This window comes from Hyperolius riggenbachi, chromosome 9 (genome assembly GCF_040937935.1).
Source record: "Hyperolius riggenbachi isolate aHypRig1 chromosome 9, aHypRig1.pri, whole genome shotgun sequence".
In the NCBI taxonomy this organism is placed as follows: domain Eukaryota; kingdom Metazoa; phylum Chordata; class Amphibia; order Anura; family Hyperoliidae; genus Hyperolius; species Hyperolius riggenbachi.
The window spans coordinates 162,267,809-162,290,307 of NC_090654.1; the positions used below are offsets into that span (position 1 = coordinate 162,267,809).

The 22,499-nt window shown below is 46.2% G+C and overlaps 1 protein-coding gene across 4 annotated transcripts in view; it reads right to left on the reverse strand.

Annotated features, from left to right (window-relative positions):
• The window catches only part of CARD19 (caspase recruitment domain family member 19), a 100,431-nt gene that overhangs the window by 74,341 nt on the left and 3,591 nt on the right, over nucleotides 1-22,499 (reverse strand). For 3 of the 4 annotated variants that reach the window (XM_068253636.1, XM_068253635.1, XM_068253638.1), the window contains exon 1: nucleotides 20,223-20,321. The exons of the other annotated variant lie outside the window; for it this stretch is intronic. In XM_068253636.1, the coding sequence (XP_068109737.1) occupies nucleotides 20,223-20,277 (55 nt within the window). In that variant the 5' untranslated portion in view covers nucleotides 20,278-20,321. Of the gene's footprint in view, nucleotides 1-20,222; nucleotides 20,322-22,499 lie in introns of those variants that run through there. 4 annotated transcript variants of the gene reach the window in all.

Here is a 22,499-nt window from a genome sequence, read left to right on the forward strand (position 1 = left end):
GGTCATGCTGCGTTCCACTTTAAGCTCATAGTGGAACGCAGCGTGACCAACCATCCTGAAAGATGCAAAACGGCCATCGCATGTCTCATCAGTGCCCACCACCCATCTGCATTACAGGTGGAAGATGGGCGATTGCTCTGCACTAATTTGCATGCTGACCATTCAGTGAGTTAATAAACCACGGATCAATCAGATGGAAGGTGAATATGCCAAAATTCTGCCCAATCAAATATTTTCCCTCCCGGGCTTATGTTAGTTGTGAGTGTTACAAGGTCTCAGGTGTGAATGGGGAGCAGGGGCCCATATGCAATTAACTTTTTCTCCTGAGTTATCTCCTAGGAGATAATTTTCATATTCCCTTTATAATATTTTCTACGCATTTTACAGTTGAAAGAGTACTTACAAGTTGGTGAAAAAGTACCCTCAAAATAATTTTGATTATTTTCTTGCTTGCTGGTTGTTTAAAGGGCATTTTATATCAAGGTGTGAAAATATCACCTAGGAGAAAATTCAGGAAAAAAAAAGTGAATTGCATATCGGCCCAGGTATGTTACATTTGGTGTTATCACTCTCACAAACTGGTCACTGGTAAGAATTGTTGCCATACATTAAGATGATCTAAGCCAGGGCTGCCCAATAGGTCGATCGCGATCTACCGGTAGATCGCGACCGCCTCCTCGGTAGATCGCGGCCTCATGGCCGCGTCTCATTAAATTTTGCGGCCAGCAGCTCATCATGTTTAGCTGCTGGCCAATAAGAATGCACGGAAGACGGGGAGAGAAGACGCGGCGAGCAGAGAGGGAGGAGAGAGGCGGCGCGGCCGCTACGTCATGGCTGGGGGCGGCGCCGGGCAGCCTGCAACGTGCGTGCTGGTAACATGCCCGGCGCTGCCCCCAGCCATGACGTAGCGGCCGCGCCGCCTCTCTCCTCGCCGCGTCTTCTCCCCGCCATTCATATTGGCCAGCGGCCTGCCTGCCGGAGGTTCCAGGAGTCCAGAGGACCCTGGCTAACCTACGCTACAGGTACCTATACCTGGCTAAGCTACACTGGGGGCACCAATACCTGGCTAAGCTACACTGGGGGCACCAATACCTGGCTAAGCTACACTGGGGGCACCAATACCTGGCTAAGCTACACTGGGGGCACCAATACCTGGCTAACCTACACTGGGGGCCCATATACCTGGCTAAGCTACACTGGGGGCCCATATGCCTGGCTAAGCTACACTGGGGGCACCAATACCTGGCTAAGCTACACTGGGGGCACCAATACCTGGCTAAGCTACACTGGGGGCACCAATACCTGGCTAAGCTACACTGGGGGCCCATATACCTGGCTAAGCTACACTGGGGGCACCAATACCTGGCTAAGCTACACTGGGGGCACCAATACCTGGCTAAGCTACACTGGGGGCACCAATACCTGGCTAAGCTACACTGGGGGCACCAATACCTGGCTAAGCTACACTGGGGGCCCATATACCCGGCTAACCTACACTGAGGGTCCATATACCAGGCTAACCTACACTGAGGGCCTGTTTACCTGGCTAACCTACACTGAGGGCCTGTATACCTGGCTGACCTACACTGAGGGCCCATATACCTGGCTGACCTACACTGAGGGCCCATATACCTGGCTAACCTACACTGAGGGCCCATATACCTGGCTAACCTACACTGAGGGCCCGTATACCTGGCTAACCTACACTGAGGGCCCGTATACCTGGCTGACCTACACTGAGGGCCCGTATACCTGGCTGACCTACACTGAGGGCCCGTATACCTGGCTAACCTACACTGAGGGCCCATATACCTGGCTAACCTACACTGAGGGCCCATATACCTGGCTAACCTACACTGAGGGCCCAAATACCAGGCTAACCTATACTGAGGGCATGTAACCTATGCTGCAGGCACATATACCTGGCTAACGCGGGCGGGGGGGGGGGGGGGGGACGCGTGCTTAGCATTTGGGACGTTGGTAGATCTCCTGGCCTCGGCAAATTTTAAAGTAGCTCGCGAGCCGAAAAAGTGTGGGCACCCCTGATCTAAGCTATACGAAGATTGCTAACACTCTGAAACTGAGCAATAGCACAATAGCAAAGACCATACAACGGTTTAAGAGAACAGGTTCCACTCAAAACAGACCTTAATCAAGGTTGACTAAAGAGGTTGAGTGTACATGCTCAGCATCATATACAGATGTTGTGTTTAGCAAATAGATGTATAAGTGCTGATAGCATTACTACAGAGGTTGAAGGGGTGGCAGTCAGTCTGTCAGTGCTCAGACCTTACACCGCACACTGCATCAAAATAGTCTACACTGCATCAAAATAGTCTGTATGGCTGTCATTCCAGAATGAAGCCTCTTCTAAAGATGATGCACAAGAAAGTCTGAAAACAGTTTTCTTAAAGAGAATCTGTATTGTTAAAATCACACAAAAGTAAACATACCAGTGTGTTAGGGGACATCTCCTATTACCCTCTGTCACAATTTCGCCACTCCTCGCCGCATTAAAAGTGGTTAAAAACAGTTTTAAAAAGTTTGTTTATAAACAAACAAAATGGCCACCAAAACAGGAAGTAGGTTGATGTACAGTATGTCCACACATAGAAAATACATTCATACACAAGCAGGCTGTATACACCCCTTCCTTTTGAATCTCAAGAGATCATTGTGTGTTTCTTTCCCCCTGCAGTTCTCATGCACTGAAGTTTCAGGCTGCTTGTTTTTCTCCTGCAAACAGCTTTGCCCTTGTCTGTAATTCTTCAGTATGTGAAAGCCCAGCCAGCTCAGAGGACGATTTATCCAGCTTGTAAAAGATAAGAGAGAAGAGAGAAGCTGCTCTAATCTAAATAATACACAGACAGTGTGCATAGAGGGGCCTAGAAGGGGAAGTTTATAGCAGAACCACAACACTGAAGAACTTGGCAGCCTTCCAGACACAGGCCGACAAGTCTGACAGGGGAAAGATACATTGATTTATTACAGAGATAGTGATAGCAGAAAGTGCTGCAGTAAGCCACAACACATTAGAATAGCTTTTGGAACTTGTAGGATGATAAAAAACAGGATGCAATTTTTGTTACGGAGTCTCTTTAAGATAAGACTTATGCTGGGCATAGACGGGTCGATCTGGTGGCCGGTTAGCGGCAGGATCGACTCCAGCCGTGTCCCCACCGCGTCTCCTCTCATCCGCACGGATCGATTCGCGCTCGTCCCCGCCGGCGGTCCTTATCAGCCGCTCGATTCCCTGCCATTGTCCACCGGCGGGAATCGAGCGGGCGCAGGTCGAGCGGCTTGATCGGGCCAGCGGAATATTATCAGCTGGCCGGATCAGCTGGTCGATACACTGTACAGAAACGTACCGTGAATCCCCAGCATAAGGGAATGGATTACTGCAACCATGTCCTGTGGTCTGATTAGACAAAGATTAATTTATTTGGTTCAGATGATGTCAAGCATGTGCTGCAGCAACAGTGTGAGGAGTACAAAGACAAGTGTGTTTTGCCCACAGTCAAACATGGTGGTGGGATTGTCATGGTTAGGGGCTGCATGAGTTCTGCCGGCACTGAGGAGCTAAAGTTCATTAAGGGAACCATGAATGCTAACTGTGACATACTGAAGCAGAGCATGATCCCCTCCCATTGGTACTATTCCAACATGAGAATGGCACCAAACACACCTACAAGATGGCCACTGCCTTGCTAAAGGAAGAGGGTAAAAGTATTGAACTGGCTAAGCATGTTTCCAGGCCTAAACACTATTTAGGGTTTATGGCGCATCCTCAAACAAAAGATGGAGCACAAGGTCTTTTAAAGTCCACCAGTCATGAATGAATGGAAGAGTATTTCAGCAACAACAAGTGAAGCCCAAGAGAGTCAAGGCAGTGCTGGAAAACAATGCTCTGCACACAAAATATTAAGGCCTGGTTCACATTGTACCTGATCCGGGACGGATCCGACAAAACGGATCCGTTCTCCGTTCTGTTAGATAAGTTTTCATACTGTTGTTCACGTTTTACAACCGTTTCGCATACGTTCTGTTCTGGTACAGTATGAACGAAAATGTATGGAAAATAGACAATGGGGAAGGGAAAGGGGTTGGCCAGGGTGGGGTTGTAGAGGGGGATGGTTTCAGTAGTTGTTTTTATTTATTGAGTTGTAGTTCTGGATAGGTGATGTGGCTTGCAATGGGCCTATGTTGCAGTGTGCCTATGCAGCAGACAGCCTAGAACCTGCTGTGTCTGGTGTGGTGTGCATCAATCTGTGCCCCGGAAGTAGAGAAAATCAAAACAGGAAGTGATCTTTTGGTACGATTCAGGTAAGTTTTCTAGCCAATGGGATCAGTATTGTCCGTTCTCCATTGAGATACATTGCATACGTTCAGGTCCGTGTCAGTTCCGTGAAAATGGTACAGATCGGGAACGTCCGATCAGTTTAGCAGGACGTAGGAAGCGGATCCGTTTTAAAATACCAATGTGAACTTTCCCTAACACTTCATTTAACTACCTAAAGACCCCCACACGCCAATGGGCGTGGACACGGCGGCAGCCCCAGGACCGCCTAACGCCAATTGGCATCAAGTCCTGGGGCTCTGATTTGCATGAGACCGCACGCACATTGCGCGCGCATCTCCTGCTCGGGGGGCGGAGCTCCGCCCCCTCTTCAGTCTCCGACCGGCAATCGCCGCTCGGGAGACTGTTAGACGGCGTAGTCGCCGTCTATTTACATGTACAGCGATGCGATCGGCAGCAGCGCTGTACTGGGGACAGCCGTGTGACACGGCTGTCCCCTCCTAAGGCTGGGGAGTGATCGGCTGTCATAGGCTGAAGCCTATAACAGCTGATCACGCTGATTGGCTGGCGGGGGGGGGAGCAGGGGAGGGTAAATAAAAAAAATATCAAAATTTATTAAAAAATAAATAAAATAAATTTGTTAAAAAAAAAAAAAAAACAACAACAACTGTGGAGCGATCAGACCCCACCAACAGAGAGCTCTCTGTTGGTGGGGGGGGGGGGAGGGGGAAGGGCGGGGGGGAATCACTCATGTGCTGTGTTGTGCGGCCCTGCAGCTTGGCCTTAAAGCTGCAGTGGCCAATTTAGCAATAATGAGCCTGGTCTTTAGGGGGGTTTATCACTGCAGTCCTCAAGTGGTTAAGGAGGGTGTACTCACTTTTGTCCCCAGTGGTTTAGACATAATTTGCTGTGTGTGTTGAGTGATTTTAATGGAACAGCAAATTTACACCATTATACAAGCTGCACACTGACTACTTTATTTTGTATCAGTGTCATATATTCTGTGTTGTCACATGAAAAGATATAATAAAATATTTACACAAATATGAGAGGTGTACTCACTTTTGTGAGATACTGTATGTAGAGTAGAAGCTGTGTGATGTAGGGGAAATGGGAGGTGTGGAAGCACTGTCACCTAGGGAAAAGGGGAGACGCAGAAGTAGTGTCATGTAGAGGGGAGTGGAAGTAATGTCATGTGGAGCAGAGGGGAGAAGCGGTGTCATGTAAGAAATAGGGAAGGAATGGAAGGGTGTTATGTAAAGGGTAGGGGAAAAGTGGAAGGGTATTATGAGACATGAGAGGAGTGGAAGCACTGTTATGTAGGGCAAAGGGAAGGAGTGGAAGCAGTCATGTAAGGGAGAGGGGAGTAGTGGAACAATAGTATGTAGCGGGGAGAGCCAACAAGCTTGCATTTCTCTGAAAGGTGGCTGGGCACCTTCTCTCCTGAAGAGATCATACATTAACTGAAGTATAATTCCTGTAAGGGTTGAAAAAAAGATACTTAAATATTTACATTGTGATGTAACTGTAATATTTTTGCACTGCTTTATAAGAAGCCATTCTTATATATGAACTTGCCACAATGCATTTGTAGGATACATTAAAGTGAGTAGATTTTGCAATATGCAGTGCTGCCCCATTCAGTGTAATGAATATAATTAGTGCTGGTGGCTGTGAATTGTAATATAATAAACAGCCATGAGTGGATGGAATGACTGCATCACCAGAAGAACAGGAAGCACCACATTCCATTGTTAATTGTAGGCTTGTAACCTCAGACAGGACCTTCTCTTTCAGAAGCAGACCTTGAAATGGAAGTTTGACCTAGTGAGGCCAAGTCAGAAGCATGTGTTGGCAGATGCCAGCATTGCAAAGTCACTTCCAAAGTCAGCATTTCTACCTAAACTACACAGTCCTAGCCAAGGTATGCCTCATGATGAAACGTTTTCCAAACCTGTTTGTAGCCAGCAAATTATTATTTTTCATGTTATAAGAAGTTCAATAAACATATGATAAACAGCCAAAGAACTGCCTGGATTAACAATCCACAAAGGTCTTTAAAATTCTACTTACCAAAGACATTTTGTCTACACATAAGATTGTACTTGTAGGCTGTGACACAAGTGTAAGATTTGTAATCCATAAGACAATTTACCACGGGCAATATGACAGACCAGTACAGTAATGACCTCCTTTGCATCTCTGGGATCCTGGGTTAAATGCTAGAAATACTATCTGCATTAAATGTGTATGTTCTCAAAAAGCTTACCTGTAACGTTAAGTTACAGTCATGGCCAAAATGGTTGGCACCCCAGAAATTTTTCATAAAATCAAGTATTTCTTACAGAAAACAATTGCAGTAACACATTTTGCTATACACGTTTATTCCCTTTGTGTGTATTGGAACAAAACAAAAAATGGGAGGAAAAAAGGCATATTGGACATAATGTCACACAAAACTCCAAAAAAATGGTCTGGACAAAATTATTGACACCCTTAATTTAATATTTGGTTGCACACCCTTTGGAAAAAATAACTGAAATCAGTTGCTTCCTATACCCATCAATAAGCTTTTTACACCTCTCACCCAGAATTTTGGACTACTCTTCCTTTGCAAACGGCTCCAGGTCTCTCTTATTGGAAGGGCGCTGTTTCCCAACAGCAATTTTAGGATCTCTCCACAGGTGTTCAAAGGGATTTAGATCTGGACTCATTGCTGGCCACTTCAGAACTCTCCAGCGCTTTGTTGCCATTCATTTCTGGGTGCTTTTTGACATATGTTTGGGGTCATGTCCTGCTGGAAGACCCAAGATCTTTGACACAAACCCAGATTTTTGACATTGGGCTCTACAGTGCAACCCAAAATCCTTTGATAATCCTCAGATTTCATGATGCCTTGCACACATGCAAGGCACCAAGTGCCAGAGGCAGCAAAACAACCCCAAAACATCATTGATGCTCCACCATATGGTACTGTGTTCTTTGCTTTGTAGGCCTCATTCCATTTTCGGTAAACAGTAGAATGATGTGCTTTACCAAAAAGCTCTATCTTGGTTTCATCTGTACACAAGACTTTTCCCAGAAGGATTTTGGTTTACTCAAGTAGATTTTGGCAAACTGTAGTCTTGGTTTTTTACGTCTCTGTGTCAGCAGTGGGGTCCTCCTGGGTGAGTGGATTCCTTTCTCTTCTGCTGTGAGTGTGCTTGGCATGTGATCGGGGGTATGTTTGAGCAGATTTATCCTGCGTACTCGAATTCAAAGCACAACAGCTTGATTAAAAACCTTCATGAACACTAGTCAATCTACGGCGTCAGCTGCTGTCCAGTAGGCTACTAATCTCCATATAGTCACACTGCATATCAAGCGGTCAGTGGAAAAAAAAAAATTGATATTGCCACTGCCACTTCAAAGCAAATTTTCTGTTCCTTTTTTTGCCTCTACATACCCTTTTATTGGCCTGATGTGCAGATGTGTATGTTACGGCCAAAACCAGAAACCGGCCAATTCTAGAATTGGACGGCCATTTCTAGAACTGGCCGGATTTACGTCGGCCAAAGTCCAAAATGCTGGGAATTTCTGACATTGGCTGGCCAGTTCTAGAAATGGCCAAAGTCCAAAATGCAGAAATCCCAGAACATCGCGGGTCCTGTCCGGTCACCATGAATGGCACTCGGAACTTCCTCTCTGCTCTGAAAGATTCAGCATAATCTTTTTTTAAAGAAAAGCATTTCTTAGTTACAGCTGATACAAATCCTGCAATAAATCAGCAGTGTGTCTACTTCCTGCTTTCTTGGGAGCAGGCATATTGTTACCATCCTGTGCTTTTAAATTTGCTGCTCTGCTGTGGCAGTCAGGTGACACAGGGGAGAGATCAAATTACAGTGGCGATTAGTCACAGGTGAGGGGGGGGATGCATGGCTGGGGGTGCTCTGCTGGGGGCTGTGCATGGCTGTGGGTGCTTTGCTGGGGGGCTGTGCATGGCTGTGGGTGCTCTGCTGGGGGGCTGTGTATGGCTGTGGGTGCTCTGCTGGGGGACTGTGTATGGCTGTGGGTGCTCTGCTGGGGGGCTGTGTATGGCTGTGGGTGCTATGCTGGGGTGCTGTGCATGGCTGGGGGGGGGGGGGTCTTTGCTGGGTGCTTTGCATGGCTGTGGGTGCTCTGCTGGGGGGCTGTTCATGGCTGTGGGTGCTCTGCTGGGGGGCTGTGCATGGTTGTGGGTGCTTTGCTGGGGGGGCTGTGCATGGCTGTGGGTGCTTTGCTGGGGGGGCTGTGTATGGCTGTGGGGTCTTTGCTGGGGGGGCTGTGCATGGCTGTGGGTGCTTTGCTGGGGGGGTGCTGTGCATGGCTGTGGGTGCTTTGCTGGGGGGGCTGTGGGTGCTCTGCTGGGGGGGCTGTGCATGGCTGTGGGTGCTCTGCTGGGCTGGGGGAGCTTTCCTGGAGGCGCTATTCAGACCTCAGATCAGGGTGACCAGAGAGGCGGAGAAAGGCAGAGCAGCGCGCACGCTACCCGCCCGGACCCATACACTTCATATGCAGAAGTGTTCAATGACGTCACGTCACTTCTGCATTGAAGTGTTTGGGTCCTGCGGGTCTCGCGTGAGCTGGCAGCCTGCTATGCCTGTCTCTGCCTCCCTGCTACGGTCGCCATGATCGGAGGTCTGACTAAGTATATGTAGCGGCAGCGGGGGAGGAGAGGTGAGCGGAGCTTCCTGGCGGCGGTGAGCGGGGCTTCGGGACTTGGCCGGCCACGTGAAGTCACAACGCGTTCTGGCCAGCCAAAGTCCGAAATTGAAGCCCGTTTCCCACATTGGCCGCATGAGCCGGCCACTTCGCATTCTGACCGGCCAGAACCCAAAGTGGCCAGTTCTGTCCGTAACATGTATAAATAAGTGGTAAGGCTGTATGCATGGCAGCAGAACGTTCTCCACCGGGAGCTATGGGGTATCTGCTCATAGCAGAGCCCACCAGTGGCCTACAAATGGGGGAGAGCCAGTGTAGTAAATTACTGTGAGCTTCTTTTATCTTGGATGAGATGTCAGTGGAATTGTTTTTTATAAACATGAACCTCCCTAGCATTATGGACACACCTGACTCATGCTAAAAAAAAATTGGCTACCATCGGTAAGGACGAGTTAGGCTCATCCAGTAATTACATTTGCTCACCTGCAGCGTCGCTGGCGTGTAGGATCCCTCGTCAGCACCTCGCAGCTTCTCTGCAAGTGTAGTTCCGTCTTTTTCGCTGCAATTTCCCGCAGCAATCTCCTCTTCTTCTGCATTTGCCGATTCCTGTCCCTTGGTAATCATGTCCCCCGCTGTATCCCTCTGATGATACTGTGTGCGCCCCCTGGTGTCGGGCATATGCAACATCATCACATCAGATGGCAAATTCAAATTTTTGGGAGTTGTGGTCGGGTCAAGACTGTTTGCACTAAAACATATCCCTCTTTCTCATCTCAGAAGGATGGGAGGTATGCCACTGCTATTCATCACCTCAATCAAGTTACTGACAGAAACTAAATGATGGCAGAAGCCACTCAACATGGCTAGTAAACTCCAGAAAGTATCCATTGTTACTCCACAGCCAACATTAGCCTGTGTTGCACAATTTCTATAGACCAGGTATACTTGAACCATAAGATCAATATACACTCTTCAGAGTCACTCTTATTTCAAAGCATCTGCTGTCACAATGTATGCACAGTTGATATTTATGATCAGGTATATCAAGGTTTATAGACCTCACAGCAGAAACAGTGGATTATAGTGTGGCACTTCCCACATAAAGTGACTAGTGAGCCAAGGTTAAATGCAGGTAATCTGCCTGCCGCTCTCCTGCAAACCTCACAGTCCAAAATAATGAACCCCACAGAGGCGTGTGCTCCGTATACACAATGCAGAAAACAAATAGTGTAGTCCAAACAAGAAACAGCAAACCAACGTGCACCTTCCGTCTCAAATTTTACTTGCAAAGTGGTTCATCAGATGTCATGTACAGACATCCATAAGATGACAACAGTCAATCACCATGGTGTGGGTATTGTGCCAAGCATTGCTTACGAGTCCTCGGCAAGAAGTAGGTTGAGCAGTGTGGAGGTGGGTGTCCGGCACCGGGTGGTGGAGCGATGGCCGTTTCACGTCTATGCGACGCTTGGTCACGCTGCGTACCACTGAAGTGGAGAGATGCGGCATCCGGTATAAGAGCAGAGTGAAGCCCCGCCCCTTCTGGTGACATCATCTCCCTTGAAGCGCAGGCTAGTTGTCTAGTTGTCTATCAAGGTTTATAAAAGATAACAAACATCATATAATGATGCTCACTCAATACTGATGCAGCCTCTGGCTTGGCGCAAGTGTTACATACTGCTATTGTTTTATTGGTTTAAGAGTATGTGGCTCAGCCTCTAAACCTCAGCACAGCTGGGACTCATTACCTCTAGGGAAAATGTATGAGCTCAGAGAAAGCACGTCAGCTTTTTCTAGAAGTTATGTGCGTCATCCATCACAGCGTACTGTACCTGGCGTATAGTGGTTCCCGCTCCCTATCCCCTTCTTCTGTGCAGCTAAAAATGAGGCTTGTATAAGAGAAACAAAGTTCTGATGCTGTGAAACTGTTAAAGAAACACCAAGCCTTTTCAGTGCTGCTGAGTCGCTTTTTAGTCTGGAGGTTCACTTAACTGGTGTCTAGTGGTCCCCCCTCCCTCCCCCATGCAGCGTACCTGGTATCTTGTGGACCCCCTTCCTCCCACCCATACAGCATTACCTGGTGTCTAGTGCCCCCCCTTCTCCATGCAGCATTCCCTGGTGTTTAGTGCCTCCCCCCCCCTTCAGCATACCTGGTGTCTAGTGGTCCCCCTCCCTCTCCCATACAGAGTACCTGATGTCTAGTGGTCCCTCCTTCCCACATGTTCCCTTGCAGAATAACGGCAGTGGATGTGGTATGAACAGCATCTTACCTAATCCGGGACCGGACACACTGCACTGTGATTCTCTGTGTCTTCCTTTGCATCACATTCTCCTGCTAGTGTTTTGTAGCTCATCCTCTACTTCCCAGTTAGGAAGTAGCGCAAGCTACAAACACTAGGAACCAATTTGATCCACGCACACGATGTCGGATTAGATACAGCAACAGTTTGGCAACCCAAATGCGCCCACATAATCTTTATAATACATGGCGCAGCAGCGGCAGTCATCCATTCTTTGTCAGACTATGGCGTCAATTCACGAAGCATTATCGCATTCGGTAATGCAGAAAACAGCTGATTTTACCGAGCACTTAGGATCGTGTCAATTCATCAAGGCTGTAATCGCATGGAAAGCTGAAATAACCGAGCAGTGAGGTAACTTACCGACTTGTGCAGTAAATACCTCAACAAATGTCAGTAAATGTCAATTCATCAAGGTTACAGCATGCGGTAAAGCCCTGGATGATTACCGCCAGTTCTCCTCTGTCGGAATCAGTGCAGACTCACAAACCTCACAGAAGCAGAGACGATTCCCTATGTCTCACAGGAGCAGAAGCCAATAGGAACAGCCCCTGTCTCCTGCAAGTGATTTTGATTGTACCCTAAGCCTTCTCCTGCAGGTACGGCTTTTCTACCCCCCAGGCAGCGGCAGAAAGAGATAAAACAAAAGACAGTTCCCCTGCCTCCCTTTGGCAGTTTAACCTTTTCGATTCCTGTTTGAAGATGCAGACTAGCCCCCTGATCAGGGCATGTTTAATCACTTCAGCCTTCAGTGTTTTTTCACCTTATGCATTCGAGCAATTTCCACCTCCCATTCATTCACCAATAACGTTATCACTACTTTTAACAATGAATTGATCTATATCTTGTTTTCTTTGCCACCAACATTTTGCTAAGAATTATTTTTTTCTAAATGCATTTCAACAGGAATATTAAGAGAAAATTTAAAAAATTCATTATTTCTCAGTTTTCAGCCATTATAGCTTTAAAATAATACATGCTACCATAATTAAAACCCACCTATTTTATTTGCCCATTTGTCCTGGTTATTACACCATTTAACTTATGTCCCTATCACAATGTATGGCGCCAATATTTTATTTGGAAATAAAGGTGCATTTTTTCACTATTTACAAGATTATAATTTAAAAAAATAATGGTAATATACCCCCTTGACATGCATATTAAAAAAGTTCAGACCTTTAGGTAACTACCGGTATTTATGTATTTTTTTTGTTTGCTAATTAAAAAATTTATTTGGGTATTTTTTGGAGAGTGTGAGAGGTACACAGCTAATTTATAAATGTAATTGTATGTCTGTTTATTAAAAAGTTGTATGTAGATGTAGTTTTGCTATTTGGCCACAAGATGGCCTCAGTCTTTTTTTTTTTTTCATCCTGTAAGCGAGCGATTACAGGAAGTAACGAAGGACGTGATTTTTATTTTTATTTTTAACGACAGAAAGATCGCATCTTCTCATAGAAATTGTTGGTCTTTCTATCGGGGACTCCGGGTTAACGGGAGCGGGCGCAGGAGAGCGGCAGCAGCCTTTTGTAGGTAGCAGCTTGCTGAGCTCTTGTGATTGCTAAGCACTTGTGATAGCTGAGCGCTTTCTGAGCACTTTTTAAAAATCACTCCCACTCACTTTCATTAAAATCATGGTAAAAATCATGTAAAAATAGCTGCATATGCAATTTGCGCAATCGCTGCGAATTTTACCGCGATTTTAGTGAAAGTGATTGGGAGTGATTTTTAACCACTTAAGCCTAACTGGACGAGAAATCTCGTCCAGTTAGGCTGCGCGCGCTAACGCCTCCCCCCCCCCCTCCCCGTGCGCGCTCCCACTATTTGCCGTTAACCCAGCGATCAGTGAAAGGGATTATAGATCCCTTTCACTGATCGGACCCCACCGGAGAAAAGCCAACAGCGTCTCCTTAGACGCTGCGGCTTTTCTGACTTCAAAAAATTCCCCGTCTTCAATCTTCTTCCTGGGAGCGAGATCGATCGCTCCCAGGACTTTTTGACTGTGGCCATCTTGTGGCCAAATAGTAAAACTACACCACATACATTTTTACATTACGCAGATACACTTTAGTATAATAAAAATTAACTGTTTACTTCCCACACCAAAAATTACCCACACACAATTTTTAATTAAAAAAAAAAACAAAAAACAATAAAAAAGAAAAAAAAAACATAACTCGTTACCTAGGAGTATATTAATATATATTTTTAAAATTATGGGCTTGTAAATAGTGATGGACGCAAATTAAAAAAAATGCACCTTTATTTCCAAATAAAATATCGGCGCCATACATTGTGATAGGGACATAATTTAAATGGTGCAATAAGCGGGACAAATTGGCAAATAAACTACATAGGCTTTAATTATGGTAGCATATATGAATTTCAAACTATAATGGCCAAAAGCTGAGAAATAATGATTTTTTTCCATTTCTTTCTTAATATTCCTGTTAAAATGGATTTAGAATAAATTAATTCTCAGCAAAATGTACCATCCACAGAAAGCCTAATTGGTGGCGGAAAAAACAAGATATAGATCAATTCATTGTGATGAGTAGTGATAAAGTTATTGGCAAATGAATGGGAGGTGAAAGTTGCTCAGATGCAAAAAAAATTCAACCCTGTGCAGTGTTCTCCCCAGAATTTTTTTCCAGCCGGGTGGAATGAAAAAGTAGCCGGGTGGGTATGGACACGCTGGGTGCTACTAGGTGGGGTATCTCACCCGCCACCGCCCCGGGACCCCCCTGCAAGGGACAAGAACAACTTTAGGGGCTGGAAGAAGCCCCAGGTAAGAAGCTGGTCATTTTTTTTTTTATAGTTTAAATGTCCTTTTAAAGTTCTAACTAGCTTTCTGCTGATTTGATAATGAAACTAGCAGCTTTTCCTATATACATGGGTGGTTGCAGTGTGGAAAAGAGGATTTCTGGTCCCAAGCATGATATATTGATAAGCTGGCAGCTTATCAATCTCATGCTTTGGCACCAGATTTCCCCTCTCTTACACCACCCATATATATAGGAAACAGGAAAAATCTTGGCGGTTTCATTTTCAAATCTGCAGATTGCACCTGGCTGCTGGTTGTAATGTGACAGTCAGTCACACGGGATATTGCTGGCTATGTGGTTGTCAAAAGGGCCAGGGGGTGTCTCACTAATCTCTCTCTGCCTCTGTCTGCCATTGCCCTGGGTGAGTCTGTGAGCATTTGCACACTGGCTCACTCTCCTCTCTACCCCTCAAGCTGCAGCTCCCTCTCACCAGTCGCTTCTGGCATCAATTTAGGGCTGAGGAAAGCAGTGGCAGGACTGGACAATCATGGGGGTCAAAGGGTCAAGCATCGTAAAGTTCTAGCTTTGCGGAGCTGAGTTAGATTCCCCCCTCCTTAATTAGCAGAAGCCAGACTCGCATTCACACTAACATGTAGTGAGACAAATACAGCGAGGAGGAGGAGAGCGTCTGGCTGGACATTCCATAGAGAACACTGAGCCACGCTTCCTCTCCGGTCTCCTGTTCAACTGAGCTGCTTGTCACACGTCTCCTTCATTCCCCGCCCCTCCATACAACTGCCAGGAACTGAGGAGGAGGGCGGAGGCAGCGTCCCTGACTGACAGCGGCTGTCTGTAATGACACAGTCGCTGCTGCTCACTAATAAGCCGCACAGAATGGGGTAATTTTACCCAGGCGCTTGGGGGAGACCAGCCGGGAGGCCCGCCCTGGTAAAGGGCTCTGGGGAGAACACTGCCTGTGGGCTTAAAGAGAACCAGAGATGAACGTTTCACACAAAATAAACATATCAGTTGATAGCTTGTAAAGAATAAATGCTCTACCTGATAATTTTGCCACTCTGGTGGGCCTTTTTTAGTGTTTTTTATCCATTATTGCTCCAGGAAAAATCAAATATGGCCGCCGGCTCATATCCCTTCTCCTTCCGGGTTAGTTGTTCTGGATGTGCTGTCTAGGCTATATAAGACTATGCTGCTATCTAGGCTAAATGCAGCCTTTCATCTATGTGCTTTCATTTTGGTATGATGTACAGCTGCCTGTAGGAAGTGTCTCTCATAGGAATGAAACTGCAGTCATCAGTATCTACAGTATGCAGACAGAGTGCACACAGGGATCATATTGCAGCCACACTCTCTCAGCAGGAGCAGCCCCACCCATGTCATCACAGCTCTCAGTATGCAAAGCAGGAAATCTAAGCCAGGAGGGGGAAGGCTTGGGCTTGAAAAGACTCCACAGAAGAGTGACTCAGCTATAATGAATGATTCCAGGTCAAACCTCGACTGAATAGTCGGTGGATTCTTATCACAGTTGCTAATAGACTAATTAAGCAGATAACAATGAAACTAAAAGCAGGGTAGGTGTTTACTGTCATGTTCCCACTGATAAATGTAATAAAATACATGAGGGTGCTTCGTCTCTGGTTCTCTTTAAGTGGTTAAAAAGCGCTCAGCAATCAGAAGCGCTCAGAAAAGCGAGAGATTCAGAAAGAGCAGAGGCAATATAACAAATCATGTACATCTAAAGGGATGTCAGGATGCCTCTTACTACTGTAATGCGGTCTCTGCACGGAGAACAGATGTAACAACACAGACAACTCACACTCTTCTGCTGTTACCGACAACTGGGCTTCGGTAAATTACCAAACTTCTACCACAACTGTGAGTCAGGGCTGTGGAGTCGGTACAAAAATCATTCAACTCCAACTCCGACTCCTCAGTTTATGAAACTACCGACTCTGACTACAACTCCAGGTACCCAAATAATGAATTAGTACACATAAGTCTAATATACCAAATGCGGTATTTTCCTGACTTCATTTTTGTTTCTGGAGCAGCTGACGCCTTTGTCCTACATTAGGCCTATACTGAAAAGTGCCAATTTCAAGCATAGTCTGACACAGGATAGGGAAGAGGTAAATTCTGATATGACCCAGGTGAAGCCTGCAAACTTTTATCTAATTAATTTAAAAAAAAAAAAAAAAAAAAAAATCAGCCCAGGATTGCAGTATTATCGAGGTTTTCAAGTGTTCACTGCTGCTTAGCAGCTGCCACCTCACTGTGTGGCAGTGCATTGGTAACCTATTGTGACGTAATGCAGTTCAAATCAAATGGCATTAAAGTGTACCTTAAGCTGACAAAAAAGCAATATCTGTGGGGGAAAAAAAGATATACTTTTCTAAGGGCTGGGTCACACTCGGGAGCTTTTCAGCGCTTTGCTGATTGCCTGGAGCTCTAATACTAATGTATCCCTATGGGATCATTCTTATGGTGCCCATACATGGTATCATTTTTTTCATCCAATCTTACCATTTCTATGTAGTATAGGGGTAAATTAAGTGACTATACTGAAAAGATCATTTAGGCATTATATTACATAGAAATGGTAAGATTGGATGAAAAAAATTGTACCATGTATGGGCACCATTACTGCAGCGTTTGAAATTTGCACAAATCACAAACTTGCTGCATGCAGCATTATGGGGGCGATTCCCGTTCAATAGAACGAGAATTGCAACGTAATCACAAATCATGGTAAAAACACAAAATTTTGTGCTGCAAAATTGTGATCACGATTTGCGATTTGTGCTCCCAGTGTGAACTAGACCTTACAACTTTCTCTGTGAAAGCAATGCTAGTTTTCAATGGCACAACTGCAACCTTCTAAACTTTCCTAGTGACACCAAGGTATACTACAGCAACAACCAGGATCCCAGGACACAGAGTGGGGCAGCCTGCGTAGCAAAATAGAAAGGCCGGGTGTCAATCATGGAAGAGGAGCCCAGGTACCAAGATCCACCAAAGAGATCAGGTGAATAAAAGTTTCTTCAACTCTGAAAAACTTGATCTGCCAAAAAAAGACAGATCAACCAATCAAGTGGCATACTTATTATATTATTATAAATCAGCAATTGCCCTATATTTCTCTCAAAACAGGATTCCTGTAAGTAACCTTGAACAAGTTTCAGAGTAAGTGGATAGGGGCCGCTGCGTTGTATTTCCTGTAACAGCACAAACGCAACGCAATGGAACAGGAAATCGGTACTGCACATTATCCATGTGTTGCATCGCATACAGTGCAGCACACACTCAATAAAAAATATGTTTCACTGTTAATGCTAGTGCAAGCGATTTGCAGTAACGCACTACATGCAGTGCGTTACGATGCCGCACTCCATTATACCGCAACGCACCTGCGAAACTATGAACATCGCATAGGTGGTGAATTGCAATGTAGCAAGTCGCCTTACAAAGCAGACGTTATGCTGCACCGCAATGCACCCCTGTGAACGTAGTCTTAACTAAACAACGCATTTGTAAAGTGCTTTTCTACAGTAGAACCCAAAGCCTTAGGCCCCTTTCACATCTGAAAAAAAGCAAAACACTAGCGCGTACCATTAGTGTTTTGCGCAAGGGATTTTACCGCGATTAGAGCGCAAACTCAGTGGACACTTCCGCAATTCAGAGCGATCGTGTTCAGCACTTTATTAAGCACTGTACCACATTTGCTCCAGAATCGCAGCAAAATGCTGCAGGGAATACGTTTTGCAATTGACGCTAATCGCAAAACGCCTGCTATCGGCGCCAATCACGGCAGTGAGAACACTGCCATAGGTTAATATAGCACTAGCGCTTTAAAAAGTGCTAGCGCTTTAGCAGTTAGTGGGAATCACCCGCTAATCGCTCAGATGTGAATGGGCCCTAAGGCCTCTTGCACACTGCATGCGATTCCGATCGTTTATCTGATCCGATTTTTGATTCAGATTAAAAAAACGTACTGCATGCTGCTATGTTTTTTATTCGGAATCAAAAATCGGGACGTATTTAAAAAAAAAAAAAAAAATCGGAATCGCTTGTAGTGTGCAAGATGCCTAAAGGAGGTCAGTAGTAATGTCACGATCCATGCAGAATATAAAAACATTCAATGCTAGGGTTGCCAGGTGTCCGGTTTTAGACCGGACAGTCCGGTTTTTGGCCGCTGTGTCCGGTGCAAAAAGGCATGCTAAACCGGACAATTAAGATGTCCGGTTTTATGCCTTTTCCGGCGGCTGTCAGTATTGACAGCCGCCTGTAGCAGGAGGAGAGCAGCGCAGTGGAGGGAAAGCGGTGGGCAGCGGCGGAGAAGGGGGCCATCTCCCCCCCCTTCTCTCACCTTAGATGCTTTCCGTCCCTCGCTGTCTCCTCCGATCTGTGTGTGGCTGACTGGCGGTGGCGCTTGGCAGCGGGCGGGACTTACCTTCCGTGTCGCTCCATGCGCCGGCCGGAAGTTCTGGTGCCGCAGCCGCTGCTCTGGTCTGCATCAGACCAGAGTAGTGGCAACTCATCCCGCGCGGCGCCTGCGACGAGACCAGTCACCAGACGGAGGAGACACGGAAGGTAAGTTCCGCCCCTCTGCCAGCCACCGCACACACCGATCGGAGGAGACCGCGAGGGAGGGAGAGGACCCTAAGGTGAGCGAAGGGGGGGAGATGGCCCCCTTCTTCACCGCTCTCCCTCTTCTCTGCGCTGACTGCTTCCCTCCTGGGGGGGGGGGGGGGACACACACCTGCCTACATATACTGGGCCCATATACACCCTGGCTACATATACTGGGCCCATATACACCCTGGCTACATATACTGGGCCCATATACACCCTGGCTACATATACTGGGCCCATATACACCCTGGCTACATATACTGGGCCCATATACACCCTGGCTATATATACTGGGCCCATATACACCCTGGCTAAATATACTGGGCCCATATACACCCTGGCTACATATACTGGGCCCATATACACCCTGGCTACATATACTGGGCATATATACCCCCTGACTACATATACTGGGCCCATATACACCCTGGCTACATATACTGGGCCCATATACACCCTGGCTACATATACTGGGCCCATATACACCCTGGCTAAATATACTGGGCCCATATACACCCTGGCTACATATACTGGGCCCATATACACCCTGGCTACATATACTGGGCCCATATACACCCTGGCTACATATACTGAGCCCATATACCGCTGGCTATATATACTGGGGACATATTCCCCTGCCTACATATACTGGGGACATATACCTCTGGCTACATATACTGGACACATATATCCCTGGCTACATATACTGGGGACAACTGGCTGTTTGTCATTATGTGCAGTTACTGGTGAAAAGCTGTCTCTTATTATGTGCATTTACTGGTGAAAAGCTGTCTCTTATTATGTGCATTTACTGGTGAAAAGCTGTCTCTTATTATGTGCATTTACTGGTGAAAAGCTGTCTCTTATTATGTGCATTTACTGGTGAAAAGTGGTCTCTTATTATGTGCATTTACTGGTGAAAAGTGGTCTCTTATGTGCATGTACTGGTGAGGACAGTTAGTGACATGGCTATGTACTCTGTAATGTGCTGCAGAAGATGTCAGTGCGATATAAATACTGTAAAAAACATTTTTTAAAAAGCCCATTGCTTAGCCCCACTCTACATAAAAGTGCGCTTCTGACTCCGCCCCTAACTCCACCCCCCGTCCGGTTTTCTCCATCAGCCGACCTGGCAACCCTATTCAATGCTGAGATTCCGAGCCACATGTATAATAACTGGTAACTCAAGTCCTCAGTTGACTTTTTAGATGAATAACAAACATCCTTAAAAAAGGCATTAAACAACACTGTACAGAATTGTACATTAATGGTTTTTATATTGAGTTAGTGTAATGTCCAAGCATAAAACTGCACATTGCATACTTATGTATGTTATATAGCACAGTAACGTTACACAGAGTAAAATATTTCTGAACACACATGCCCAGTATTATTTACTGTACTCCTGCCATAGAGCACACAGTCAGAGGAAAGTTAGCCAATGTCACTTTCTTTGTCTACAATGACAAGTCAGTGTCACTATGCACCACATGTCCTCCATACACATAGTACACGGTAATCACTGACCTGACATGCTGGGTTTAGAAAGTGCTGCAGCCTCTCCGGGTGATAAGGCAGTCATCAGCAGAGCCAGAGAGAGAACTTCCTTGTTTGGCTGTCTGTCTGTCCCTCCCATGCCTGAAACGAATGTCAATACGAAACCCTGCAGCCTCCCTGCTTCTGGTGACGCCCACAACACCGCCTCTTTCCTAGAAGATTTAAGGTGGAACTGGATCTACATCTACAGCTCTGATCGAGCCCAATATAGCCACCACTTCCTTCCACAACTGCCAAACTCAGAAGACCTTAACCCCTTCGCTGCCTAGACAGATATCACTGATGACTTATCCAGGATTATCCAAAAAGTTATATCAGCAATTAAATTTTTTTACTACTTGTATCCTTTGCTCATAATGTTCTTGGAAAAATCACTGTAATGTCCCGCAATGTACAGCAACAGACACTCAACTCTTGCCAAGTTTATTCTAGCGGGTCACGTATGAGGTTATAGGGTCCTTTCACACTATTCATGTTGCGTTGTGAACACTACAACGCAACAGTGCCGTGAAATCACAATGATACACATACAGTGAAGCATACAGTAAATTCAAAGTATGCTTGACTGCAGGGACGGATCAAGACCAAGTTGCGCCTGGGGCAAGGTCAAGTTTTGGCGCCTAAAGGTCAGGTTTTGGCGCCTAAACTGCCATTCATTTTGCCGCCTTTTTAAGAATTCAACAAACTGCGCCTGGGGCAAGATACCCGCTTCCCCCCCCCCCCCCCCCCCCTAGATCCGTCCCTGCTTGACTGCCAATGTAAACGCTCTTTTACCATAGAAATATAATTGCATCAGATTGGGATGCATATATATTGTCCATTCCAATAAAACGTAACGGAGGCAGTGTGAAAAGAGCATCAAGGAGACAACACTGTAGGTGGGGGGGGGGGGGGGGGGGGGGGGGGTTGGGGGAAAATGAGTTGAACTTACCCGGGGCTTGTAATGGTTCCCCGCAGACATCCTGTGCCCGTGCAGCCACTCACTGATTCCCCGGAACCGCCTCCGGTTCACTTCTGGAATTTCAGACTTTAAAGTCTGAAAACCACTGCGCCTGCGTTGCCGTGTCCTCGATCCCGCTGATGTCACCAGGAGCATACTGCGCAGGCCCAGTATGGTCTTTGTCTGCGCAGTACGCTCCTGGTGACATCAGCAGGATTGAGGACATGTCAACGCAGGCGCAGTGGTTTTCAGACTTTAAAGTCTGAAATTCCAGAAGTGAACCGGAGGCAGGGCCGGAGCATCGGTGAGTGGCTGCGCTGGCACAGGATGTCTGCGGGGGACCGTTAGAAGCCCCGAGTAAGTTCAACTCATTTTCCCCCGAACTACTTACAGTGTCCCTTTATCTCTTCCTGTACTGGAAACAATATTAGACTTACCAGTATGTCATTGTTCCTAATGTTTTATTTCTTAGCTGTACTACACATACAATTCATTATATCATAAACATGTTTATTGCTTCAGTGTCTCATTAAAAGACCACTGTCAGGAAAATCTTAAAATTTAAAATATATGTAAACACATACAAATTAGAAGCATGTTTCTTCCACAGTAAAATGAGCCATAAATTACTTTTCTCCTATGTTGCTGTCACTTACAGTAAGTAGTAGAAATCTGACATTACCGACAGGTTTTGGGCTAGTCCATCTCTCCATAAGGGATTCTCAGCATGGCCTTTATTCTTTATAAAGACATTCCTTGAAAAAGATTTATACCAAAATGCTGGACAGACTGTAATGGATTGTGGAGACACCGCCGCGCGGTCTGGCAGCGGGGCGGCTGTCTCCGCGTTCTGACTGGCGGTTTCCGCACAGCAGCATGCGTCTGGTTTGTCTGAGCCTAGTAGTGCACACAGATGGAGAGCTGCGCGCGCTGGGAGGCAGGACCTTCATGCCAATAAGAGAGGGATCAGCTAATCAGGACGATCAGCTGATTCCAGCGCAGTGGGTGATTGGCTGAGTGGGGCTGGGCGGCGCTGAGGAGCACTGCACTATAAATACTTCTTGCCTGTCAGTTGCTGGTTGTCTGCCGTTGCGAATACTAACGTGTGAGCACTCAGACCAGTCAGATCCCACAGTGTGTTAGAACCAGGAGGACCTGGGAATTCACACTTAGCCAGATTACGTTTATGTTATATGTTAGACCAGTTCCAGGGTGTTGTGACCAAGGACCTCACACCCAAGCTTAGGGATACTGTGTCATTGCTGTGTTATATTTTATACCAGTTCCAGGGTGTTGTGACCAAGGAC